Raw genomic sequence first — 27,527 nt, forward strand, 5'->3', positions numbered from 1 at the left:
AATAAATTACTTTCAATAAAAAGCCAAAAAAACAAACACTACCTAAGTCATATTAAATATATACCTTTTCTAATTCGTATTAATTATCTTTAATTTGGGTCTACATTTCGGAACGGCGACGTTGAAAAATAAAAACTTGAGGTAAGGTGAGAATGCTTGTTTGTAGCATTTACTTTCCTTCCCATTTCAATTTAAGGAGACAAAAAAGATATATTATAATAGGGCACGTGAATGACGTGGCATGCCTAAAAATTCCACCTCAGATTAATAGGATGACCTGTTACTGACCTGTCTACATAAAAATGCATGTCTTCCAACTGCATTGAAAGACATTTAATTTTCTTTTTGCCTCTCAAATTTTAATTATTTAATGATTATAATTAACACTCAGAAGAATATTAATATCCATCCAAGCCAGCTCTCACCCCATATGTATTTGTCAGGCCTGACGATCGCCTTCCCCACGCTCACCCACCTAGATTGGCTTCCATTCTCTACCCATCTTGACGCGTTGTCACCTCCCACTGGAGCGTCCTCTCCACGCGCATTACCCTCTGCAAGCGCATCCCCTCCGCGTTACATGCATTGGTAAAACTCCTTATATATAGGAAATGGAGATCGTTAAATAGTTAAAACCCGTAACCGGCTCATCCGGTCAACAATCTCCGGTGTCCGCCGTCTAACCCTCTCATTGTCGATGCGGTCCGTACACACCAACCGGATATCTCCAGTCACCAAATATCGGCCCATTTCTAGAGAGAGAGAGTAAAAATTTGGAATTGGTAGAGAGAGAAAGAGAGAGATTGGTGTTGTGTTGTGTTGGAGTTGAGAGGGGGCTTTGAGATTTTCTCCCAAAGAGAACGTTTGAGATTTTCTCGGGAAAATTTTGTTTCCGAATTTTCTCGGGAAAATTTTTGATAGGGGCCTAGGAATTGAATCAAGGATCGAGGCTAGGGTTTGAATTGGTCGAATATGTTGATCAGGAATGCGAATCACTGAGAATTGCAGCTCCGATCTTGAAGTCAGTGTTGGAATCGAGGGTTTGAAGCTATGGATGTAGATTCTTCAATGGTGCCGGAGACCGATCAGGATCCGTCGACGCCGAACCACGGCGCTCCTTCGATCTCGGCTTCGATGGAGCGGGAGCAGCAGCTAGGCGCTGCGGAGCAGTCGGCTCCGGCCCAACCTCCGGCGCAGCAGCAACAGCAGCAGCAGCAGCAGGCTCAGGTGCAGCAGAGTCCTGTGGCTGGGCCGAGGCACGCTCCGACGTACTCGGTCGTGAACGCGGTGATAGAGAAGAAAGAGGACGGCCCGGGGCCAAGGTGCGGCCACACTTTGACGGCGGTTGCGGCGGTAGGAGAAGAAGGGACGCCGGGCTACATTGGGCCGAGGTTGATTTTGTTTGGTGGTGCCACGGCTCTTGAGGGCAATTCCGCGGCTTCTGGGACGCCTTCATCTGCGGGAAGCGCTGGCATCCGTATGTCTCTTGTTTGGTCCTTGTTTATTGGTTTCATTAGTTTTTTTTACAGGTGCAAGGACCCTAGATTTGTTGAAGGTTAAGTAATTCATACTGCATATGGTAATTGTTCTTTAGTACGGAAAACCCTAATCTTTAAGTTGTTTTGAAATTTAGGTAACTCAAGAAGCATAGGAAAGCTAGGTTTGTCATAGACAAGCTGCATATTTTGTTTTTTTAGCTAATGTTAGTACGGAATACCTTAAATATTTTTTAATTATTTTCATAACTTCTATATGTAACGGCTATAGATTTGTTGAAGCCAGACTGATTGGAGTGGCATACTTCGGTTGTTTTCATAGCCAAGAGCCCTGATTTTGTTACTTTTCTTTTAAAACAATAAACACGGGAACCCTTGTTTAATTGGAGTTCCCGTGATTCATTCAAAGTATTCTGGTTCTTTAGTTAGTCCTAATGATGAATAAAAGACTCATTTTGATCATTCTATTCTTATTAAGGTGTGAGAACCTTAGTTTTGTAATTGTTTTTAACTCCAAGTAATTCAATTGGCATATGGCCCCTTTTCTGTTGAATCCAATGATTTTCACAATCTGCATATTGTGGCTGTTTTATTCTTGTTTATGGTAATGCAAGCAACCCCAGTTTTCTAATTGTTTTAAACTCAATTGATTCTAATGGCATATGGTTACATTTAGGGTGCAAAGTATACTAATTCTTTTTGAGTCAAATAATTCGAGTGGCATAGTTTTGTTTCTTATGCTGTTTTTATTTGTGCAAGGATCCCCATTTTGTTGAATGAGCTGCTCTTGGTGGGAGCATATCCCATTCTATGGAAATTTGCTTGTGTGTCATCATTTTCCAGCTAGTCCAGATGTATTTAGTAGATAGCATAGAAAGGATATTTGATGTTAAAGTTTATAAGTAGAGGAGTTCTGTGTGGAATTTCACAATGATGATGTTTCATGTTTCATGTTGAGGCACTTATGACAGTTAAAGTTGTACTTTGTTTGCAGGATTAGCAGGTGCCACAGCCGATGTGCACTGTTATGATGTGATAACAAATAAGTGGTCTAGGTAAGCCTGAAACTTACGATCACTTATATTTGATGCTCATAGCTATGTTTAATTCTAGGTCTTCACGTATATTGATTGCTATGCTCTACCCTGGAATGTTTGTACTGGCTTCAATGCTTTTAATGAAATTTTTTTCAGGATCACTCCCTTTGGAGAACCGCCCACTCCTAGGGCAGCACATGTGGCAACTGCTGTGGGAACTATGGTAGTTATTCAGGTTGTCATACTCATCAATGCCTGATAAATTCATATTATTGCTATTTTATGGAATATTCCTTTTTATCTTCATTTGGATTAATTATTAACTACTGACTGGAGACCTTTAATTCAACAAAGGGTGGGATTGGTCCAGCTGGTTTATCTGCTGAAGATCTTCATGTTCTTGACCTCACACAGCAGCGGCCTCGATGGCACAGGTTAGACTCCTGAAGGATGTGCTTCACATTTCTTTGATAATTTGTTGTGTTAGTTGTTCATTAAAACCAGAATGCTAATTTTTCTGTAGGGTTGTGGTTCAAGGCCCTGGGCCGGGCCCTCGTTATGGACATGTCATGGCTTTGGTGGGGCAAAGATATCTTATGGCAATTGGTGGAAATGATGGTGGGTTGCTTCCTGTTATAGCATTTCATTCTTTTATCTTGTGTGTGTTGAAGAAAATTTGCACTTTGAGGTTTTTGTCAAATGTAAAATTAAAATACTTTGTACCATGATTTATAGGGAAGAGGCCTTTGGCCGATGTTTGGGCTCTCGATACAGCCGCAAAGCCTTATGAATGGCGGAAGTTGGAACCAGAAGGGGAGGGTCCACCTCCGTGCATGTAACTTTTCCGCCTCTCATCATCAAATCTTTAATTTTCATCATTTTTAATGAATTATATAATTTTAACTTTTTAGCTCACAATAAATACTTGTTTTGTGTTACATGAATTTAATTGCTAAAAGCATTCATGAACGGTATGTTTTTGGACTTGTCTACCAAGCATGATACATGTGGGCATTGTGTTGGCACTTTAATTTTGCCTGGCACCAACACAATTTCCACTTGCCTGGTGGTATGTAGACTGCTTGCAGTTTTGATGGTGATTAACAAGATTGACATGTGGAGGTTTGTTGGTGATACAACAGAGCTTTTAAGGCCTGGATGGTGGTAATCCATATTTTCCTAGACATATTATGTTTTAGAATTCAAAATAAAATTCATACTATGTCATGCTTCCCTAGTTCTACTAGTGTGGCTCTAGGACAGTTGATTTTCTTTGTTGGTTCTACCTAATTTCATTCATTGGGAAAGACTATCAGATATGTAGGTGTTTCCCAAAAAGTCTTTGCTAAAATTTGCATTGTGGTGTAATTTTTCATCATAGTTTTTAAAGGCACACTTAAAGTTCTCCTATGCCCAAGGCTCAACCACTCCCTGGTTGTAGTGCTTTGCTTGCCAAGACATGCACCTTGTTAGAGAGGCACACCTTGTCTACTTTATTTTTCCTTTTTTAACACTTTTATTCTTGAAATTTTTAACTGTATATTAAAATTCATATAATTTAATTATTCTTTTGTTGAATACTTCTTTTAAATATTTAGATTCTTAAACTTTTTGTTTCTTGAATTGGACTTTGGATCATAATTTTTAAAATTTATATGCATCCTAGGTTACGTTTCGTGATGCTTAGGCATGTGCCTTGTGTTGCTCCTTGTGCTTAAGCCTTGAGATACTTTTGCACCTTTTAAAACTATATTTTTTGGTTGCAAAACTTTCAATTAGGTTTTGTTGGTTTTTTTGTCTGATTTGTATACCATTTGGCTTTCCTTTTTTTTTTTTTTTTGATATTTTGTCTGAATGCAAAAGGTAAAAAGTTTTTAACTTTTTTATGAAATATGAAGTTTGAAAGACACTTGTGTTGATTTCTATTCAGAGTTTAGACAAATTCAGACTTATTTAGATTTCACATAAAGAAACAAACACACCACCTCAAAACTTTTATATGAAATATGAAGTTTGAAAGACACTTTTGTGTTGATTTCTATTCAGGGTTTAGACACAGACCTATTGGGATTTCACATAAAGAAACAAACACAGCACCCTAGTTGAGTGTCCTTTTGTCTTGACTTAGGATACACTTCTCATGAAGTAGCCAAATTTTGCCTGTATGTTTTCTGTTATTTGGAAAGATTTTTTCTCCTGTAAAATGTCGTTTGTGTTTTCAGCAAATCTTGTTTTTTGGAGTGGAATAGTACAACTTTCAGGAGGATGCTTTACTGAACATGTTGGCCATGTTTACATACATAATACTAGCATATTGATCATTCAAACAATTTACATGTTTTTTTAGTAAAAAGTTGTGGGATATTTTAGGAATTGGAAGTGTGTATCTGAGATGCAACTTGAAAATCATTTTCTGTTAAGACTGTTGAAATTACTATAATCCACTGACAGTCAAGACTGAGCATGCAACTCATTAAATAGTGTGGTTGCTCACTATCTCAATTCCTCCCATTCACATTTAAGAAATGTTGCTCAGATAAGTTACTTTCAATAGTGGGATATTGATTTTAACAACCATAGAGGGATTTAAAACTTATGTAGTTTTTTAAATGTTGAAGGAATTGGAAAATTTCATTCCCACTAGTCAACCTCATAAAGTGATGAAATTTTGTCATAAATGTTGATGGAATTTCAAAATAGAAAACCTACATTATGGGAAATGGCTAGTTCTTTTTGTTATTGAAAGTAATTAGAGCCACATCCAGTGGAATGACGTCATGGGGATGTCAACAGGGTGGGTTTAGAATGAGTTGTGCACTTGTGTCTCCCCCAACCTAGCCCGAAAGAAAAATCATGTACCTTATCACTGGCAACTTGATGAGGCAATTATCCTTGAATTGGGATGGGGCAGGTCCGGACATTGGTTAACTCAAGGAAATAATACTCTGTCACATCTGTTTATTTGGGAAGAAAATCAAATGGGAAGAAAAACCGGACATGCCAATTTAATCGACCCACAAATAAAACTTGCAACACACAATATCCAAAAAATCCAACATTAAAAAAAATCTTACTAAATTCAATGCTGCGGTGAAAATCTGCCAAAAAAAGTTAAATGAAAAATAATATAAAAAATTTAAAATTTTAATTTTTAATGAGTTGATGTAAAAACTTAAATGAAAAAATAATATAAAAAAATTAAAATTTTAATTTTTAATGAGTTGATGTAATTAAACAAGTGCTCTAACCAAACTAATATCAAAAGCAGACACGATATTATAAAAAATCTGAGCTTTATCTTAGTGTAAATCTAGTCGACCCTAACCAAATCCTTGATCAAATGAAATCTGTTTGGGAAAAAAAAAAAATTCCATCATCCCCCATGTGTTTGAGACATTCATAAAAAAAAAAAAATGAAAAAAATAAAAATAAAAATGTGAAGTGTGAAGTCACCAATGGCTCAAGATGAGAAAGGCACCAACAAGAAAGGGGGCTAAAAATGTTTGAGCAGGGAGATATGAGAAAATGAGGCAGTTACTGTAGAAGGGAAGAATGGAATGAGGGTTAGTGTTATGAAGGTGGATATGTATAGTCATCCTTGTAATTAATAGCATCTTCAAGGATAAGATAGTAAAATACAACTATAGTTGGGGTGGGCCAGGTGGGAAACTCAAATGCCATACTTGACCCAAACCTGAGTTGGGTTATCCAATTTTCAACCAAACCTGCCCCTGTCAAATTTATGCATCACTGGGCAGTTTACTTGGAAACCCTGCCTCATTACCATTGATAGATATGTGTTAGCATAATCACGCCTTGACCAAGGACCTGAAAATACAATACTGTTGAAATAGTGATTGGTTTTGGATGATAACAAGTCAAGTCATTTTTATCACTGATCAATTGTTACTGGTAGAACAGCTTTAGCTTTGAGTTTTTGTGCTCGTCCTTGGATAAGAATAACAGATAGCTTATTGCTGTATCATCAAACATGCAAAATTGAAATCGTTTTCTCCTTATTTTTCTTTTATCTTTCAATTTCTTCCCCTTAATCTATGTGTCAGTTTCACTTGATTTTTCTCTTTCACGCACATTTCTTCTCATTGATTGCTGTTTTTCAGTTACCTTCAGTTTCATGGGAATTGGAGTTTTTGTCCTATACATTATTAGCTCCAGAAGTTTTGAATAATGTTAGATGTCAATTTTGATTTCATTTTAGATTTAAGCCTGACATTTAATTCATATCATGGGTGTAAGTAATTTATTTATGATTGATTTTTATTTTATTTTTTACATTAGATGTCAATTTTTGGCTTCAGTTTAGATTTTAGCCCTGACATTTTAAGTTAGGTTGTGGGTATGGCTTATGTGAGACTCAAGCTGCATGAATCAAGAGATTAGAACTGAAACCCCAGATTAATGTTCCTATCCAATCCCATCTACAACCCATAGAGATGATGCAATTCTAGGAAAGCGATATCTAATGTCGGTGCTTCTTTCTTCTAAGGATTCAAGTCTGAGATAGGAATAAGTGAGGATGAAATTGTGGATGATGTATGCTGCCTCTATACTCATGGTTTGCTGGTTCTCAGGATCTCCATACAACACCATAGCTGAGAATGCATGGCGAATGTTAGTTAATCAGAGGATGTGTTGTTTCCGTTGCTAAGCTTCTGGAATTTGGAGGTAGACTTTATGGAAACTATAGTGGTTTGGCTGCATAATGCTGGGTGAGTGTGGGCAACGATGTCTGAAGGGAGTGTTGGATAATCATAGGTAATTTGTGTAATACGATCTTGTTTGAAATGGATGGCTTCTTTCTGGTGAAGCTACTTTGGAAGTCTTGGAAAACCCACTTCTTTTTATAGGAGGAGAGGTCAGTTCCTTCAAAAGTAGCATTTTTGTTTTCCTATAAAATAAAAAATGAAGGCAGCATCTCATTTTGTGGGGTCACTAGTCATGGGTGAGATATTGATGGTGGACAACCCTGGGCCTCTTTAGTCTTTTAGCTATTATCTTTCAAAAAAAAGTGAAAGCTTGATGAAGAACTGGTAAACATTATAAAAAAATGGAGGCTATGCAATACATTACATGCAACAATAATAATACTTCTTTCATATAAAATGTAATGTATTGCAAATAAATTTCACATCTTAAGCATATCTTATGATAGGCAATACACAATACAATATATGTCATATACAATGTATGTGCATATTTGATTACCTGTAAATAGTTTTTTTTAAAAAATTGAAATTAAATTTGAACTTTTATTTTAGCTTTTAGCTCTTAAAAATCATTATAATTTTAAAAGGTTTTTATTTGATTCTTTTTTTATTTTTTTATTTTTTTATTTTTTTTATTGCCCCCATGATTAAAAAAATTTCTTGTGGTATTTCTAATATAGCATCATTTTGTGTGTTCTATTTTTTATTTTTATTTTTTTTTTCATTTTAAAAAGTTAAAAGTGCTTTCTTTTCCAAGTTTTTTCTATTTTGTGTGTAGGGGCTGTGTGGTCAACTTAGATGGTTAAAACACTGACCATGCCACAATCATGTATTTGTACATGCTCATAATTTCTTTTCTGTACATTGGTTGGCAACTTGTCTGAATATGGAACTTTTGGAATAATAGTGGTTATTAGTGTAGTAATTATGTGGATTTTATTATGAATCTATGCATTATAATGTATTTTGTTTTCTATAAAAAAAAATGACATTTTGTTACATCGATTTCATTAAAGTTCTAGTATTTATTTTGTATATATGTATAATATATCATATTAAAATTGGGTATATGATTACCCTTTGTATCTATCTTTCATGAAATTGTAAAAAAGGGCTTTTGGTGTTCTATGTTCTTGCAGTATATGTATTTCATGCTTGTGTGCATAATTTTTTCTATTTTTTTTTGATAGGTAATGTGTATATTTTTTTCTATGTATTTCACAATATGTGGAAAAAGGAAATTAATGATACACAATGTGTGGAAATAGGAAAATGATATAGGATATGATTTAAGGATGGACAACCATGCCAAATGCACATTTGCTTTGCACAACTGCATACTGTGGGGATAACACTGACATCACCCACATGACTCTCCTGTAAGCAATTGAGAAAGCTTAATTATACCTAAACAGTCCCTAGTCAGTTCAAACAAAACTTTAAGAAGATACGTTTTTAAGGCCTGATCCGAACAGTCAAGATCTTCATAAATCCTCCTTTATGCTCCCTCCACAAGCACCAAAATAAACATAAAGAAACCATTTTCTAGACCTTTAAGTGTCCTGATGCCATAAAACTGACCAGCTAAACAAGTCTTTAGCTAGCTGGCAAAACAGTCTGAAAAAACAAAAACAGGAGATACCAGAAATTACAAGCCCTTTCTGCAGTGGATGAGAATATTGTTCATTGATCCCTCCTTACATGCACAAGGTACACTGATTAACCTAGGATCAACCTCTTCTCATCAGCTTATTTCTTTTCAGAGACTCAAAATCTTTTCCTAGACCATCTCCAAACAAAAATCAACCCTCAGTGGAGGTCTTGAGCTGGATAAGTCTGGAGACACAACTGGACCAGTTGGAGGTATGAATTTAGCAAAGAAAAGTTTGTTCTTTGCACATCTTCATACCAACCTTTCCAGAGAGTCCCCTGCTAATCCCCATCTTTTGAATTTGCTGAAGGAACAATGCAACCATCTTGAACTCCCATTCATGAAAGCTCCTAATGGTTCTAGTGATTCATCCTATCTCCCTCATCTCATACATCAACCCTAGAATTTATATGAGAAGCAATCTTGAACAAGTCATGAAAGACATCTTTCAATGGGCGAATCACTGTATTTATTTATGTTAAAAAAAAATAAAAAGGGCAAATCACTGTGTTACCAAATATGTTATTGCTTAGATTGTACTTACTCTGTTTTTGATTTATTGCTTTTACATTTGTTCCGTAGAGATCAATGAAATATGTTTCAATTATTTGAAAATCAACCCTAAATGAATCCCCAATTTAATGCCATTCCATTTGTTTTTGACTCTAGTTATGTTGTATAACAAGTTGATAGAGTATACATCGTGTATACCTCTTTTTTTTTTTTTTAATACAATCCTTATTTACCTATTAAAAAAAAAAACAAGTTGATAGAGCTTCTAGTGAACTGTGTTGAACAATCCTTATTTACCTATTATATGGACCTTTAAAAGGAAAGGAGAGAAGGGAGATGTGGGAGGAGTTAGCAGCTGTAAGGGGGCTTTGGGATGAGCCTTGGTGCTTAGCAGGTGATTTTAAAGTAGTGTGGTTTTCAGTCGAAAAGAGTAACTATAGGCAAATGACATCTACTATGAGAGAATTCTTTGGCTTTATTGATGAGTTTGAACTTGTAGACCTGCCTTTGGGGGGAGGTGGTTACACTTGGAGTGGAGGGTAGGGTGGCTTGCTCAAGGCTTGGTTGGACCGTTCATTATTCTTTGGTGATTGGGAGGATCTTGTTTCTGGGGCGATACAACATTTGCTGTCGAGACCAGTCTCTGATTACTTCCCCATTTTCTTAGATTGTGGAGGAGTGAGAAAAGGCAAAAGGTCATTTAGATTTGAAAACATGTGGCTAAGGGTTGAAGGCTTTGCGGATAGAATTAAAGAATGGTGACGGACTTATAATTTTAGGGGTATTCCTAGCTTTGTGCTTGCCAAGAAATTATAAGCTTTGCAAAGTGACCTAAAGAAGTGGAATAAAGAGGTGCTTGGAAATGTTTCAGCTAGGAAGGATGCTGCTTTAGAGTCGATAAACTACTGGGATAATGTAGAAAGGTTTAGACTCCTCTCTGATGAGGATAGGAGAAGTCAAAGGTCAGCAAAAGATGTGTATAGTCATTTAGCCATCCTATAAAGACCTTTTGGAGGCAAAAATCAAGGGCCCTTTGGCAGAAAGAAGGGGATAATAACACCAGGTTTTTTCATCGCATGGCTAATGAAAGGAAAAGAGGAAATTTTATTAGCAGCCTTGCTGTTAGGGGGATTCGCTTGAAAAAGAGGAGCTTAAAGAGGGCATTGGCTCCTACTTCAAAGCTATGTTTGAAGAACCCCAAGCAGGAAGACCTGATGTGGCTTCAGAGTTATTTATGAGAATTGACGCCATAGATAATGAGGGATTGGAGGGTCCATTTTTAGAGGAGGTGACCAAAGCATTGTCAAAATTGGGGGGTGATAAGGCGGCAGGGCCGAATGGGTTCTCGTTGGCTTTCTGGAAGTTTTGATGGCCTATAGTAGGTGGGGAAGTGAGGGAGGTATTAGAGGAATTCCATTTGGAGAATGCTGTAGTTAGCAGCCTGAACTCAACCTTTTTAGTCCTCATACCGAAGAAGGGAGGGGCAGGGGACATGCATGATTTCAGGCTAATTAGTCTTGTGGGGAGTCTCTACAAAATTCTTACAAAAGTCCTAGCTAATAGACTGAAGAGGGTGATTGACAAAGTGGTGTTGAACAGCTAGAATGCATTTATGGGGGATAGACAGTTTTGGAATGCAGCCTTGGTAGCAAATGAGGCGATTGACTCGTGGAAATGAAGGTGTAATGTGGGGCTGGTCTGCAAGCTGGATATAGAAAAAACTTATGACAATGTAAACCGGAAATTTCTTCTCTCAGTTTTAGAGAAGATGGGTTTTGGCTCCAAATGGAGACAATAGATCCTCTGTTGCATTTCTACAGTAAGTATGTCTATTTTAGTTAATGCCACTCCCACAAATTTTTTCTCGACACATAGGGGGCTGAGGTAAGGGGATCCACTCTCACTTGACTTGTTTGTTTTGATTATGGAAGCTTTCAACATATTAATTGCTAAGGCTGAGGAGGGAGGTTTTATTAGGGGTGTTAAGATAGAAGGTAGAGGGGGAGAAGGGGTTCAAGTTTCTCATTTATTATTCGCAGATGGTACTCTCCTCTTTTGCGAGGATGATGAGGATCAACTGCAATATTGGAAGTGGATTGTCACTTGTTTTGAGTTGGTTTCAAGACTTGAGATAAATTTGCAAAAAAGTGAAATCATTCTAGTAGGGGACAAGGAGGATGTGGACAGAGCTGCTGTCCTGTTTGGATGCAAAGTGGGAGATTTCCTACTTCTTATCAAGGTTTACCCTTTGGAGCCCCACATAGATCAATTGGTGTTTTGGATGTAATAGATGAGAGATTCAAAAGGAAATTGGCTGCATGGAAAAAACAGTACCTATCCAAAGGAGGAAGACCCGTCCTTATTAAAAGTACTCTCTCAAGCCTCCTGATCTAATTTATGTCACTCTTTGTAATCCCTAAGAATGTGAGAACTAGATTAGAGAGAATTCAAAGGAACTTTTTGTGGGGGGATACGGAAGAGAGGAGGAAGTTTCACTTGGCAAATTGGGCGGAGGTTTGTAAGGATAAGAAGCATGGAGGATTGGGGCTAAGGCACTTGGAGGGTCTTAATCAAGTCTTGTTAGGCAAATGGTTATGGAAATTCTCCCTTGAAAGGGAAAGTCTTTGGAGAAAAGTCATTTTTGGAAAATTTGGGGAGGTGGAGGGAGGTTGGACCACTAGAGAGGTGAGGGATTCTTACGGGCTAAGTCTTTAGAAAGACATTAGAAAAGGCTGGGAAAAGTTCACTCTTAGAACCAGCATCTGCATTGGAAACGGTAGATGCACAAGATTTTGGTGGGGTAGTTGGGTTGGGGAGATTAAGTTGAAGGATGTTTACCCAACACTTTTTAGGCTTTCTTCCCACAAGAATGCAATAGTGGCGGATTTATGGGGAAGGGGAGGGGGTGGAGGTGGATGTTGGGAGGTTTCTTTTAGAAGACCCTTCCAAGATTGGGAGCTAAAGGAAGTGTCTTGGTTTTTGGAACACATCTCTCCTTCAAAAGTGCAAGAAGGGGAGGATACTTTAATTTGGAAAAATGATGGGAAGGGAAAGTATAATGTCAAGTCTTATTGTATTTCTCTAAGGACTGAGAACAATCTTTTATTTCCAGCTAAAGAGGTTTGGGGATCAGGCGCTCCTCTCAAAACTCCTTTTTTTGCTTGGGAAGCAGTGTGGGGGTAGACATTAACTGTATATATGTTGATGAAGAAAGGATGACCCTTGGTTAATAGATGTAGTCTTTGTAAAGATAGTGAGGAGTCAGCTAATCATATTTTGATTCATTGTGATAGGATAAAGACAACTTTGGATATTGTTGTTAACAACTGTTGGTTTGGTTTGGGTGTTCTCGGCTTTAGTGAGAAATCTTATCCTATAATGGAAATTCAAGGGACCAGGGATGAAGAAAAGAGCAGTTTGGCAGCTGGCTCTGATTTGCTTATTTTGGTGTATTCAGGGAGAGCGCAACCGAAGGATCTTCGAAAACGAAGAATTGTCGAACCAAAGGCTAAAGGTTCTCTTTTTCAGATCCCTTGTGGAGTGGTCCAAACAGTTGCTGGATTTGGAGATCTCCTCTCGTTTGAATTTTTTAGAGTATCTATATTGTGGCTAGTCTTGCTCTTTCCTAGGTTCCTTCTTTCTTTTCTGGTGTTTGGTTTATTTATTTATTTATTTATTTATTTTTGTGTATTCTGCCTGTATATGTTGGGTGCACCCCCTTTTTTTGGCGCTTCTTAATACAAGCTTTTGTCTATAAAAAAAAGATTGTTTTCTGCATCTTGGTGCTGTTAGCTCTTCTCACATTTGAAGTATAGCAGCAAAGAGCAGTTGAGAAATAGGATTATTGGAGGTTGATAACTGGGGATTAATATTGGATGGATGGAATTGAGTAAAGAGAAAAAAGGAAAATGCTCATTGATAGTGTTGAGCTAGTGTCACATGCTACTGGGACTGACTCAATTTGATAATTGATACAACTTCAGCTGATAGTTGAACACTGCTATTACTGCCTGACAGTGTACTCTGTTATATATTTTTTGTCTTCTTGGTGGGTTTACATAATAAAATTAGTCAAATCCCATGTTGTATGTGAGTTTTATTTCTGTTGGTTAGCCTATTAGTAAGCATCATGGGTTTATGCTACTCAGCACATAACTTTTTGACATTGATATAGCCCTTCCTGATTATAAAGCAGAAACATTTTTTTACACTAAATAAAATATGTTAGCACTGTTTTTACTAGTTCTTTTAACCATGTAAGAATAGAACAATGCATCATTTTTCATGTTTTCAGAGCAGTGTATGAATATGTTGAAAATGTTTTTCCCTTTTACTAAGCTTGGCTAGATTCCACTTACATGTTATTAATTAAAGATGTTGACAAGCTCTGACTTGGTCCTGCAAATTTGAGTAGGTATGCAACTGCAAGTGCACGCTCTGATGGCCTTCTTTTGCTTTGTGGAGGGAGGGATGCAAACAGTGTGGTGAGTTAGAAAGGCATTGTGAGGTTTTCATAATGTTTGGTTTTAGTGGATCCTTGACTTCATATTTAATAATGTGATTGGGGTGCTTCGTTATCATTTATAATTGATATACTCTCTTTTAGGAAACTGATTAATTGTCCTTAATGTATGGTTTTGTTTGCTTTTTTATGGGATATTTCTTTCTTTCTTCTTCATTTTCCTTTTTCTTTTGTTTAAATATTAAAATGTATATATATATATATATATGATACATCCTTCCGCTATGTACAATCCAATTAAAAACCAAGAAAACCTATATATATATATATATCGAAACAACTATTCATTTCTATTAATAAAAAAGAAGCAAAAAAGATAATACATCCTTCCACTATGTACAATACAATTAAAAACCTAGAAAACCTCCCAACAACCAAAGCAATCGTTATAATTGAGATAGATTACAAAAGCAACTCAAATAATTTCTAAGAATATCCTTTGTAGTTCTTTTTGTATATTTTTATTCATGTATTTATTTATATCAGATGCTTATAAAAAAAGAACTGCCAAGAATAAGTGAAAGGTATTCTATAGAAGACACCAAAAACTTTGCTCTATGTTTGACTATGAGATTTGCTACTTGATTAGCTAAGGAGAAGCTCAAGAAAAGGAAAATCCCTAATTTGTAGGGATAAAATTTGGTGAAGCCATCCATTAAACCTCCATGGTTCTAATTCTGTACAGTTTGTGGGTGGTGTTGCCGGGTGAAAAGGTGAATCTCAATAGTGGAATACACCTAGAGGGAGAGAAAGGGCGGGGGGGGGGGGGTGGGTGGGTAGGTGTTTTGACCAATTAAAAAAAAAATAAAATTCTCAACTCAAATTAGAAAACCTTGAAACTTTTTGAATATTTTTCTTCTCTTCACATTCTTAAAAACACAAATTATAAATCACATGCATATATGAATGCAACAACACTCCCCAACAATATTAAAATGCAATTCACATGTACATGATCGAACACTCCCAAACTCAAATCAACTTAAACTAAATTCAAATAAAATCAAGATCAATATACCTTGAAATGTCAATGATCAACAATTAGAAACAGCTTCAAGGATGATTCATAGCCATTTCTCTTCATCATTCAATCAAATAGTAGACGATCAAAATTCTAATAAATTATTGAAACTGAAAACTGGTGCTAAGAAACGAAAGAGACAATGTGACACCATAAATTTACGTGGAAAATCTCCGAAGAGATCAAAATCCACGGGCCTACTACTGATCGAAAAACTCCACTATGAAGAATAAAAATTGAGTACAAGGTTTTACCTAGTTCAAGCCAACCAATCCTTCCTAGACCACTTGACTAGTACCTTCACTTTCAGCTTCTCTCCTTCATCTTTCAGAGCACACTTGGAGTCCGTACCAAGCTCAATCTCAGTCTCTTCTTGAATTCACATAAGAAGAAAATTGGTTGTTGCACAAACCAAGAGAATGGGATATGAATGTTTCAGAAATTAACCTAAGTTCATTTTCAGAAAATTCATTTTAAAAAAATTTTCTTGGAAAACTAGGATGGATTTTTCTTAGATAGCAAACATGCTCAAATAGGGAAAGGGAATGAAAAACTCTCTGCGACTGCTGCAGTCTCTCCTCCCAGAAATGGGAGAAATTTGATTTTAAAAGGGAATGAAATCCTTAATCCAAGGGTTGGAAATTGATCTTAGAAATAGGTTAGTTGGATTGATCTGCCCCTACACTTGGATTGATCCAGAAACAGGGGAATAAAAGCCTTGCACCAAAAACTATTTCTCCTAGCTTTCTTAACTCATTTAAATATGAAAAAAACAAGGTTGATTCACATTCAATTACTACACACTCGGCTAGATACCTCAGCCTCTTAGCAAAGTCTTAATCTTCAAAGGTCAAATAGTCCGAAGAGGGATTGGTAAACCGAGTTAGGGGACACTTAGGAATTTTGTTCGGAATTGCCAACCTAGCTAAACACTCATACCGGGAAATAGGGGTTTGAGTGTGGTGAGTAATTGATAATTGATAATTCTCTTATAATAATGCACCCCAATTGGAAATACTTTTCAGTTAGTGCTCATTGGTAGAGAGTTTGAATTAATCTTTGTTAAGCATTAGACTTTTTGATGGCAAGTTTGTTTCAAGGAACACAAGGCCAACAAGAACTTAAAGAAAAGCAGTAGCCAATTGGGCCATAATGATGGTAAATTGTAAATAAAGTCATAATGTTGGTGCCCTTTTGTATATATCATGTGTACTTTGGTGAGTTGTTTCTTTGGTGTTGTCTATGAAATTATTTTGTTTGACTATATAAAAAATCAATGAAGTGATCATGTTTAAATCCATTGTCTTTTTTTGATAGGCAAAGATAGAATATATTAGTAGCGCCTAACAAAAGGCAAATAAAGGTATACAGGATGTACGTAGAGGTGCTAAAATGGCTAAGCAATGTTAAGGGAAAAACAAAAAACAATTTCCCTGCCTCATTTGGAGTTTAACCAATCAATAAAGTCGAACATGGACATAGAGTTGTCACTTATATACATTCTAACCCACTCCTAAGAAATATACTTGGAAGTTTGCTTGATTAGTTGGTCCCCTTTTTTAATGTTTTGAAAAGCTCTCCAATTTTTTTCTTTCTAAATTGTCCAAAATAAACACAAGCTCTCTTGGCTTTCATTCTCTTCTTATTGACACAAGAAACATTCTAACCTAAAAGGGCAGTCCTCATGGTAGAGTGCATTATCCATATCACAAATAGAGCATAAATAAGATGCCACAACATGATTGTTTTTGAACCGTGAAGGAGGATATGATCAATTGTTTCTTTATCACCTTTGCACAGATAGCATCTATTTGGAATTCTCCATCCCCTTCTTTCAAGCTGGTCCAATCTCCCCCAAGTAGCTTCCCATGCTAAGAAACTTACCCTCACCAAGATCGAAGGATTCCAAATCAAGCTTGTAGGGAACACCTTTGAATTTTCAATGGAAGAGGAGGAATAACGCTACTTAATTGAGAAATTACCACATCTTGTATGCTGCCAAGCCATCTTATCCTCTATACTACTGCAAATCAATTGTGCCTGTAGTTTCCTAAAAAGGCTTCTACCTCATCTAGTTCCTATTTGTGGATTTGTTTTGTGTACCTAGGATTCTAATGTCCACCCTCTCCAAGCTGCTTCCACATCTTAGATACCATGTATCTTTGGTGGAAGCTATTGAGAGTAGAATTGGGAAAGCCTCACCTAATGGTTCATCCTCACACCACCTTTCCATCCAAAACTATAGTCTCCACCCATTTTCTACCTTGAAGGCCATTTTGCTTTTAAAGCTTTTCCCACCCGCTTTTGATAGCTTTCCACACCTTTACTCCTTACCCTGCCCTTACTTCTCTAGAGCTCCATTCCCCTTCTTCCTCTCCATACTTCCCTAAAATTACCCACTTCCAAAAGAAGTCACTCTCGTTAGCAAATTGTCACAATCACTTGCCAAGCATAGCTTTGTTAAGGATGGATAAACTTCTAATATCCAAACCCTATATCACATGAGTTTGAGTATGAGTGGTGAATGCAAGTATGTGTCTAGGTGTCTGTTTGATTCTTCATAACTTAAATTAATTTTAGGATACGGGAACTCAACTAAAAAGGATCTAAAAAGGAGATATGGGGTATTGAGATATGACATAATAAAAGAAAAATCAATTAAAAATAAAATGGAAGTGAAGATATCATTCTTAAAAGCTCCTATATTTTCCCTATAGTCATTTTTTTCCTTTTATTTTTAAATATTCTTACAAAAATTCACTTTTCGACTAACTCTTCTTTCTCTTTGGTGTAATTATTACTAAGAAAGTTGAAAGAATAAAAGGATATTAATGAAAAATCAAGCAGTCACGCCTAAAGTAAAATAAGAGTGTTCAATAAGGATTCCATACCCATACACATGTAATGTCTTATTGACACAGGTACGTTAGGTGAAATTGAAGAATTCGGGTATCATAGTCCAAACCCCCCCCCCCCCCCCCCCCATATCTCTTTTCTTGACAAATTAAGGACCATTCTTCCATGTGTGGCTTGCTCTCAAGGGCCCTACCCCCCTCCCCCTAAAAACACACACACACACACACACACCCCTAAAAGGAAGTCTCTCTGGATCTTTTTCAACCTCAAACTCAAAAAGTGTACTCTTAACTGGAGTCAATTTGCCTCCCTTTGATAGGTACTTTTCCACATAGCTAGTCATTTTTGAAATCTCTCCTCAATCACATTCCAAATTTGAGTTGATTTAAAAGGTGCTTCTAGCAAAAGGTTAAGATATGTAGAAGGAAGGGTTCTACCGCTGCAACCTAAGACCTTTAACAATCTTTTTCGCGTTGGCAACCTCCCCAACAAATTGATCTTAACTCACTTTTCTCCAGATTGATCTTAAAGCCTGAGATTGCCTCAAACCACATGAGAATCCTCCTCAAATATTCCATTTTCTCCTTTAAGACATCTCAAAGGATAAGTGTATCATTGACAAAAAGAAAATGGGATACCTCCATTCCTGCTCCTCCCCTTCCACTACCTAAGGAACTTGAGATGAATTCCCCCTTCTATGACCTATTTAGGATATTCGAGAGAGCCTCCATAGCTGGTATAAAGAGGTAAGGGGGATAAAGGATCACCCTGCCTCAATCCTCTAAAACTATTAAAATAACCTGAAGGGTTGCCATTTACCAAAATAGAGAGTCAAGCTGTTGGGATGCACCACTTGATCCAATCTATCCACTTGATGCCAGAACCCATTTCATCCAAAACTATTAATCAAAAGTCCGAGTTGGCATGATCAAAAGCCTTCTCAATATCCAGTTTCCAAATGATCCCCTTATGAGCACATTTCATGCTAGAGTGGGCTTTATTAGCAATGGGTACAACATCCAGAATTTGCCTTCTTTCCATGTTAGCAATGATACCCTAAAATCCATTGCCCCCTAAAATTTGTTTATTATTTACGTGGGACTAGTAGGATGATTTCATTTCTCCTTTTGGTGCTTTATGGACTTCATGACAACTAAATAGATCTTTTAGTAGGTTGATTGCAAACTCCTTTGGGTCTCCTAGCACTCAAATTTGTTCTCTTTACATGGATGGAACAGAGACGTTAAAATTGCCATTTTCTGTGTTGTTCACTGGACAAGGTCACTTAGAAACATCAATATTGCGTGTTATGTTGATATATTGATACACTCGTTCAAGCGCCAGACTTATCAATTTATTCATTTAAGTAGTATCTAGGAATTTTGTTTATCAAAAATAGGTTCTTAGTCTCTCTTATCTCTATATATTTTTACTGAAATCTTTGATTAATGTTCTTTGTTAATAAAATCATTCTGTTACAAGAATAATACTTTGGATCATTCTCTACCAACTCCTCACTCTTCACCTTGTATGGCAGATAGATGATGAAAATGTTGTTAGTGCAATTTGGAGAACAAAGTTTATATGTATGCTGCATAATGCAGCCTGAAATCTCTGTTAAAATGGTTGAACATCTTATTACTGGATGTATCTTTTGGGGATGGGAGTGTCTCATTGTTAGATTTCTTAAGTGCTTATTTGATTTATTTTATTTGCCTTTTAAAATCTATAGCAACCTGTAACTTTTTGCAAGTTTAAACTTTGGCCCAGAATTGTTACTGAAATGCTGGTTAACACTTTGGTACTAGTTTGTTGAAGTGTCATATATGTGCCATACTCTGTTTAAATGATGCTCTCTTTCTAATTGTAGCAACAGATAATTATGCCTCTTACACCATTTTCTTTGTCATATGCAAACATACATATTGTAATATTTATTTAACCTTTATTTATTATTATTATTATCAGTATTATTTATTTATTTTTTCTGATTCTTGCAGCCATTGGCAAGTGCATATGGACTTGCTAAACATAGAGATGGTCGTTGGGAATGGGCAATTGCTCCTGGTGTTTCACCTTCTCCTAGATATCAACATGCAGCAGTAAGTTTTGGTTGCCTTTGAAAATATTCTTTTCCCCTTGTGCTTTGTTCCTTGTTTTGGAAGATTAGTTACTTAGCTACATTATGCTTTCTAGGTTTTTGTTAATGCTCGGCTCCATGTATCTGGAGGGGCACTTGGTGGTGGACGCATGGTAGAAGATTCATCAAGTGTTGCAGGTACTTGATTCTGGCAGTTGCATACCTTAACCTTCTTGTATACATGCATAGTTGGAGAATTTTATTAGATATGTCTAACAAGGGGAACAGGGATGGGAATAAAGACAAATTGGTGGTTGCTTTTGTTTTTGCACAAGACATGGTTGTGGGATATGATTTGAGATGGAATCTTTAACCTCTTGCTGCAGGGATGCATTTTACACATCTAGGAATAGTGTGGTCACCTAGGCTGTAGGTGGGTCTTGTGAGTGCTGTTGATTGATCAGGAGGTAGCTATTGTCGGTCTGGGCAAGGTTGCATCTTGACTCAAGACCAAAGACAACAATAAACTTAGGCGTCCCCTCTCTTTTGTGTCCAAAAGTTCTGCTTTGATGCAGCTGCTTTTTCTTTTTCTTCTTTCCTATGTAATAGTTACACCACACCTGATCTGTTTCTGATTTGTTGTTCTTATCTCAGTTCCATGCCTATTATCTTCCCTTTTGTTTGCTTATTTTATCATGTAGTGCTATGTTTTTTATCGTATTTCTATTAAGGCTGTTCTGGACTCATCTTGCCTGCCAAAGCAAGTCAATGAGTATTTTTTCTTTTGCTGGCGCTGTGGGAGAAACTTAGAGAATACTTGCCCATCAGTTGACATTCAAATTAATCTGTATTATTAAGTTTGAAGAGAGTATATTCTTGTTTAATAACACTGCCACTTTACTTTTTAGGCTTCTCTGGTTCAAACTTTTCAAAATGGTGCTGACCTTGTAATGTTTTTGCATAAAATTCTGGAAGCCTTACATATTTTTAAGAAAAAAATTATCAAAGTCTATTATCTTTGATGTTATTGTTATTATACTAAAAGAAAGTTTGTCTTACTTTTGGAAAGTGATGCTCCATTGTGCAGAAACCTCACAAGTTCCTCATGTTTCTCCTGTTTATAGTGTTGGATACTGCAGCAGGCGTTTGGTGTGATACGAAGTCTGTAGTCACTAGTCCCAGGACAGGCAAATATAGTGCTGATGCAGCTGGTGGGGACGCTGCAGTTGAATTGACCAGGCGTTGCAGACATGCGGCTGCTGCTGTTGGTGACTTGATCTTTATTTATGGTGGTTTACGTGGTGGTAAGAGATGAACCTAGTTTGTGAAATTTCATTTTGTTGCATTTTTAATTTAATTTCAGAAATGGAGCTGCCATCCTCCTATTGCTCTTATATACCATTCTCTATTAACCTTATTATGCTGATCATTGTATAGCATGTCAGGACATTGAAAATACTTGCATCCTTAGCAAGTACTTATAGGTCTTATTTGTTTAGAGAGAAATGCAAGACTGATGAGTTATGAGTTTTATTCTATAATTCATGCCACTAAAAGGACTTACTGAAGTAGGCAAGGAATGCACTAGCACAAAAAAATTCCCTTGTTGCATGAGTGTCATTTGGGATTGGATTTTTCCAAGAACAAATGACTGGAAAGACTGGGAAGCAATGGTTGCATTCAGCGAACTTTAGAGTAGCCTCGATAGAGGATGATTGGAGAAGTACAAATAGATTAGAACATGTGCATGGCTAAATGTGAAGTAAATGCAATAAACGATGTGAGGGAGGATTCTAAGAACTGGATTTTGTATGTTTGTTTTGGTGGATATGTACAGAGTGGAATTATAGGATTTTGAAGGCTTTAAGTGCTTATTGAAAGATTTTTCCAAATCTCCTTCCTTGGTATAGGGCTTCTCTGGGGTTTGCAATGTGTTTGTGTTATATTTAATTTGGTAATTGAAAAGAAAACTAAATGGGGAGAGGAAATACAGATATGATGTGGCTGGAGTTAAATTTTATGTGCTAGTGAAAAAGAAAACAAAAAAGGAAGAAAAATATGTGCGTTGTGTGAAAAAATAAAACATAAAATGGAAGAGGAAGTATGGATATGATGTGGCTAGAACTATTTAATTTTCTAATTAAAAAGATAACAAAAACAGAGAGTTGAAGTATGGATATGACATGGATATAATTGTCTTTTCCTGAGCTGTAATGCATTAAGAAATGGATGCATTTTGGAAATATAGTAAAAGTAATAGAAAGAAAAAGGTTGGGAAATGTGTGTGTATGTTTATGTCTAATTTGCTGATTGAAAAGAAAACAAAAACTGGGTGAGGAAGTATGGATATGATGTGGGTAGAATTAAGTTTCATTTTTTTCCCTAAGCTGTCTGTGTGTTTTATATTTAATTTGTTGATTGCAAAGAGAGCAAAACTGGGGAGAGGAAGAATGGATATGATTCAGCTTGAATTAAGTTTTGTTTTGCATGAGCTGTAATACTTTAAGAAATGGAAACATTTTGGAAATACAGAAAAACAAATAAGGAAAGAGTTGGGAAACTCATGCCATTACTAGCAAACAGCATGGCTAATTTAGATGCAGAGATTAACCCAGAAAATGATGGATTGAGTGTGAGGTTGGTTATATGGTAGAGCAGTAATGTTGTGCACCAAGTGGAAGCAATGACAAGATATGTTGCCTATCCAAATGAAACTGCATAATTGATAGAAATTTGAACTATTACAACACATTTGTCAAGCACATAAGTTCTTTTAAGTTCTAGTTACATGTTAGAAATCTCAAGTGCTGTTCTTGGGATTTTTTTCCTTTTATTAGAGAGTACATGCTATTAGAAATATCTTAACCATTAATTGTTGTTTGGGGTACCAAAATGAAAGCAGTGGCCTGTGATATCTACGAAAAGGAAAAGAGAGATCAAAGCACCTCTCTTTGCATTTTAAATACTATAGATGAATCATATGGTGAAATCTCATTTTAATCTCTCTGTCACTATATATTCACATTATAGGGAAAAAAAAACTGTTTCATTTTGCTAGCTAACCTCTAGAAGATTGTTTTCTATAAAGGATTTCAGAGCTTTTACGGGTTATGGATCTTGTATTGCACCAATGCCATGGTGTTCTAAGCAATAGGCTGGTTGATGATAATTGATAACTAAGCATGTCAAATGTGTTCTGTATTTTCAACAGGTGTGTTGCTTGATGACCTGCTTGTTGCTGAAGATCTGGCTGCTGCTGAAACAACAAGTGCAGCTTCACATGCAGCAGCAGCAGCAGCTGCATCGAATTTACAGGCAGGGAGGTTACCTGGAAGGTATGGATTCATCGATGAAAGAACGAGGCAAACAATTCCTGAGGCAGCTCCTGATGGTTCAGTTGTCCTGGGAACTCCTGTAGCTCCTCCTGTAAATGGTGATATGTATACTGATATAAGCACTGAAAATGCAATGCTCCAGGGATCCCGGTGAGTTAGCTACTGCATCTGTATATTGATTTTCATTTGATGTCATTTATTGAATAGCATGGTTTTGGCGCATAATTCATTCAAGGAGCTATATTGTTACTCTGCAGGAGACTGAGTAAAGGTGTTGAGTACTTGGTTGAGGCCTCAGCAGCCGAAGCTGAGGCTATAAGTGCCACATTAGCTGCTGCAAAAGCTCGGCAAGTCAATGGAGAAGTTGAACTACCAGACCGGGATCGTGGGGCAGAGGCTACCCCTAGTGGAAAACAGATATCTACCTTGATTAAAATGCCTGATTCTGCTGGATCAAATAATATTGCTCCTGCTGGAGTTCGGTTGCATCACAGGGCTGTCAGTATTAGATTTTAATTCCCATTTTGAATGTTATTTTTCAAGTCAATTTTTGCTGTCAACATATTTATAGATAAATGTGACTTCTTATCTGGTGGTATTTCTTTTATATGTATTCTCAGGTGGTTGTAGCTGCTGAAACTGGTGGAGCTTTGGGTGGCATGGTGAGACAACTCTCAATTGACCAGTTTGAAAATGAGGGCAGAAGGGTCAGCTATGGAACTCCAGAGAGTGCAACTGCAGCAAGGAAACTATTGGATCGGCAAATGTCTATCAACAGTGTGCCCAAGAAGGTACAGATAATTGTTTTTAATGTATATGATGTATTTTAAGATATTGATTCTGTCAATATATGTAGATTTATCTCTGCTTCGTGTAAAATTGGAATATTGAAAAGAATTCATGCAGTTGTCAACAAATAGTTGGTATAAGATCCATTGATTTGATTTCAATTAGGGTGCATGTCTATCTGTGCATTTGTTATGCCCTATAATTCAATATCAAGTGGCAGAATGGAATTTGTTCTGCCCTATAATTTTATGTTATTTGTATGACTGTGCAACACTTTATTTCTTTATTATTATCCAATTTGGAATTATGTAGTTTTTCTCCCAATCTCGTCTTATTAGGTCAATGATAATCTTGGCATATCAATATTTTCCAGGTGATAGCACATCTTCTGAAGCCTCGTGGTTGGAAGCCTCCGGTTCGCCGGCAATTTTTCCTAGATTGCAATGAAATAGCGGATCTTTGTGACAGTGCTGAACGGATATTTTCAAGTGAACCAAGTGTTCTTCAGATAAAAGCCCCTGTTAAGATATTTGGTGATTTGCATGGGCAATTTGGGGATCTCATGCGCCTTTTTGATGAGTATGGTTCCCCTTCAACTGCTGGAGACATTGCGTAAGTTTTTCCACCTAACAGGGCTGAGCAACCCAACATCCTTCTCTTCATTATTTTTTGTCAATTCTTTTATTAATCCATGCCATGGTCACCTTGTTTATATGTTTGCCCTCTCTTATATAGATGCTAATGAAGCTTCTTTAACTAATCCATGCCATGATCCTAATGTATTGAGAAGTATGATATGCTAGTTTCAGATTGAATTTTCTTTCTATTGAGGGCCATAATTACTACCTATTGCTCCTATGACATACTTCAGATTGTCAAACCAAAAAATCAGTTTGATAAACAATAAAAGTGATTGTGTTGTATGTCTATCAATTAATAATTTTTATAAGATGTTTGTTTATACATGAAGATTTAATCTGGAAGTTCCTTTATCTCAATTACTTATGGCAGCAAGTTGTTGGATGTTGCATTCTGTTGGTGTACGGTTATTACTTCCATTACATGCTAATGGCATGTTCCTTTTAGTAGTATATTATGCCTGCTTAAATGGATTCACTTGCACATGGACATGGTTGTGCATATATACATGCTTCTTCATGGACAATTTCTATAGCACTCTTACAATTCTTGTTTTCCATCTTTGAATCGATTAAGTTCAACTTAAAATTCTAAAACCACGTATGCCCTATTGTTAATTGTTTTTTCCTAAATAAAATTGATATAATCATCAATGAATTTATACTGCTTCTGTGGTAACAGTAATGCAATCGTAAATTATGGTCCTAAACCTTGCTTTGAGTAGGCTGTCCTTTGGGGTGCAACCTGATGCTGACTCTGTATGGTGTTCTAGAATCTTCTTTATTGTGGAGCTTGAATTTCTGTTGCCCTGTTCTGAAATTGGTTCCGCTTTTGTATTTCATTCACTATTCATGGCCAAGAGTTAGCTGCCATCAAATATAAAAGAAATGGAGAATTGCTAAAGGAAGTAGTGTATAATGTTGCAATAAGTCAAATTCTTTTGTTGACTCTTTCACTTGAAGAATATACTGGGTATTCAGCTTTACAGATTTTGTTTTTGTTTTTCCAGTTTCTGTCCTCTGACTTTGAATCACATTTAGGAATTTAATCATTCCCACTCTAATTTCCTAGATTTACTTCCAATAATATAAAGGAAACACATCCAGTGTCATTATGGAATCCAATCTGAATGTTTTCTGGATTTGCCTTGTCTCGAATCAGGTTTCAAGCTTCGAATTCAAGTTAAGGTTTTTGCAGTGATGAAATGAAATTGCCTATGGAATTTTTAAAATCAAGATATCATTATTTGTTTAACTTCAGGGTTGGGAACTCAGTTCCCACATTTCCCAGAAAGGGGATAATTTGTGTGATAACAGATAAGCCCGAAGGCAGTTCTCATCCCTGTCGAGGGAGATGCCAACCATTTCTCCTTTATCAACTCCATCATGTCGTGACTGTTGTGATGAAACCAAAAGTGGACTGCTATTGGGGCAACCCATGTTTTTGACAAGATATATGCATCTTGCAGCATGCCCAGGTTTTTCAAGGTCAATTTGGTTATGTGTCTTAGGATTTCATTTTCTTGTAGCATCAAGAGGGATCAGGCTTTCCAATTATCCTCCCTTTTTCTCCTTAAATTAAAAAAAGTTAATATTTCATATTTATCATGTTAATATTGCTTACAATTCTACTCTTGAAATTCTTCTGTTTTTCTTATTTTCTTTCATGTTTGCTGGTTTTGTATGGATGGCTATCAGATATATAGATTATCTCTTCTTAGGAGACTATGTGGACCGTGGTCAACACAGTCTGGAAACTATTACACTTCTCCTTGCTTTGAAGGTATCTCCTGTGCCTTTCTACATATTCCATTTTGCTTATCTTTATGATGTTTGCTCACTCTTGTATTGGACTAGTATTGGCTAAGATATTCTGTATAATCATTTGAATATTGTAGGTTGAGTATCCCCTCAATGTACATTTAATTCGTGGTAATCATGAGGCTGCAGATATCAATGCTCTTTTCGGTTTCCGGATTGAATGTATTGAGCGCATGGTATGTGATTATATGCACAAAAAAATGTTTTAGTTTCCCTGTATCGACTAGTTGCAGCTACCAACTTTATGGCATACTGAACAGGGTGAGAGGGATGGAATCTGGGCCTGGCATCGGATAAATCGATTGTTCAATTGGCTTCCTCTAGCTGCTCTAATTGAAAAGAAAATAATCTGTATGCATGGTGGTATTGGTCGCTCAATAAATCATGTGGAACAGATTGAGAATCTTCAACGGCCAATCACAATGGAAGCAGGCTCAATTGTTCTTATGGATTTATTGTGGTCAGTGCATGTCTATACCGTTACATTTTGTCCCTTGTGATAAAAAAGTTCATTTGCATTATTGATTTGTTGGTGATATTTATTTAATTTTGCATTCATAGGTCTGACCCAACAGAGAATGACAGTGTGGAAGGATTGCGACCAAATGCTAGAGGTCCAGGGTTGGTTACTTTTGGGGTGAGTGTTATATTACATTGTTCTCATTTTATATTTTGGTATCAGATCTTTCAGGTACTGGTATCACATTATACTTGTTTTAGAACTATATAAAAATCTACATAAATCTGCGTGTTACAACAATTAATTTTCTTTCCTAATAAGAAATGTGATGCAAGATTTTGAGTTATTTGCAACAATTTTAGAATTTTGTCATTAACTGTTTATTTTAACATTTTGCATATTTTGGACTGTTCTTCCAGTTAAAGAACTGAAGAAATGTGGATAAAATTTGTTGTCGAGGATATTTGGTTAATTTTGTGAGTTTCTATTTTTATTTATAGGTATTAAAGTTTTTTTAGGTTGTGTTTGAGCTAGTTAAGGGTGACAAAATGAGCATAAAATTTTTAATCGTGGGATATTCC

The 27,527-nt window shown here is 36.5% G+C and overlaps 1 protein-coding gene and 1 non-coding gene across 2 annotated transcripts in view; one reads left to right on the forward strand and one right to left on the reverse strand.

Annotated features, from left to right (window-relative positions):
- Window positions 1-366: 366 nt before the first annotated feature.
- Window positions 367-27,527, forward strand: part of LOC100253675 (serine/threonine-protein phosphatase BSL3) — a 32,965-nt gene continuing 5,804 nt past the window's right edge. Inside the window, exons 1-18 of the mRNA XM_002264578.5 lie at window positions 367-1,477; window positions 2,491-2,551; window positions 2,690-2,768; window positions 2,888-2,967; window positions 3,057-3,151; window positions 3,269-3,368; window positions 13,839-13,908; window positions 19,824-19,925; window positions 20,020-20,101; window positions 21,028-21,207; window positions 23,115-23,388; window positions 23,496-23,736; window positions 23,859-24,029; window positions 24,401-24,639; window positions 26,364-26,448; window positions 26,564-26,662; window positions 26,747-26,946; window positions 27,048-27,123. Of these exons, the coding sequence (XP_002264614.1) occupies window positions 1,051-1,477; window positions 2,491-2,551; window positions 2,690-2,768; window positions 2,888-2,967; window positions 3,057-3,151; window positions 3,269-3,368; window positions 13,839-13,908; window positions 19,824-19,925; window positions 20,020-20,101; window positions 21,028-21,207; window positions 23,115-23,388; window positions 23,496-23,736; window positions 23,859-24,029; window positions 24,401-24,639; window positions 26,364-26,448; window positions 26,564-26,662; window positions 26,747-26,946; window positions 27,048-27,123 (2,661 nt within the window). The 5' untranslated portion in view covers window positions 367-1,050. The remainder of the gene's footprint in view (window positions 1,478-2,490; window positions 2,552-2,689; window positions 2,769-2,887; window positions 2,968-3,056; window positions 3,152-3,268; window positions 3,369-13,838; window positions 13,909-19,823; window positions 19,926-20,019; window positions 20,102-21,027; window positions 21,208-23,114; window positions 23,389-23,495; window positions 23,737-23,858; window positions 24,030-24,400; window positions 24,640-26,363; window positions 26,449-26,563; window positions 26,663-26,746; window positions 26,947-27,047; window positions 27,124-27,527) is intronic.
- Window positions 25,894-26,047, reverse strand: LOC132253991 (U6atac minor spliceosomal RNA). Its single transcript, XR_009465942.1, has one exon. It is a non-coding gene; the product is annotated as a U6atac minor spliceosomal RNA (small nuclear RNA).

Source organism: Vitis vinifera, chromosome 6 (genome assembly GCF_030704535.1).
Source record: "Vitis vinifera cultivar Pinot Noir 40024 chromosome 6, ASM3070453v1".
Classification (NCBI taxonomy): Eukaryota; Viridiplantae; Streptophyta; class Magnoliopsida; order Vitales; family Vitaceae; genus Vitis; species Vitis vinifera.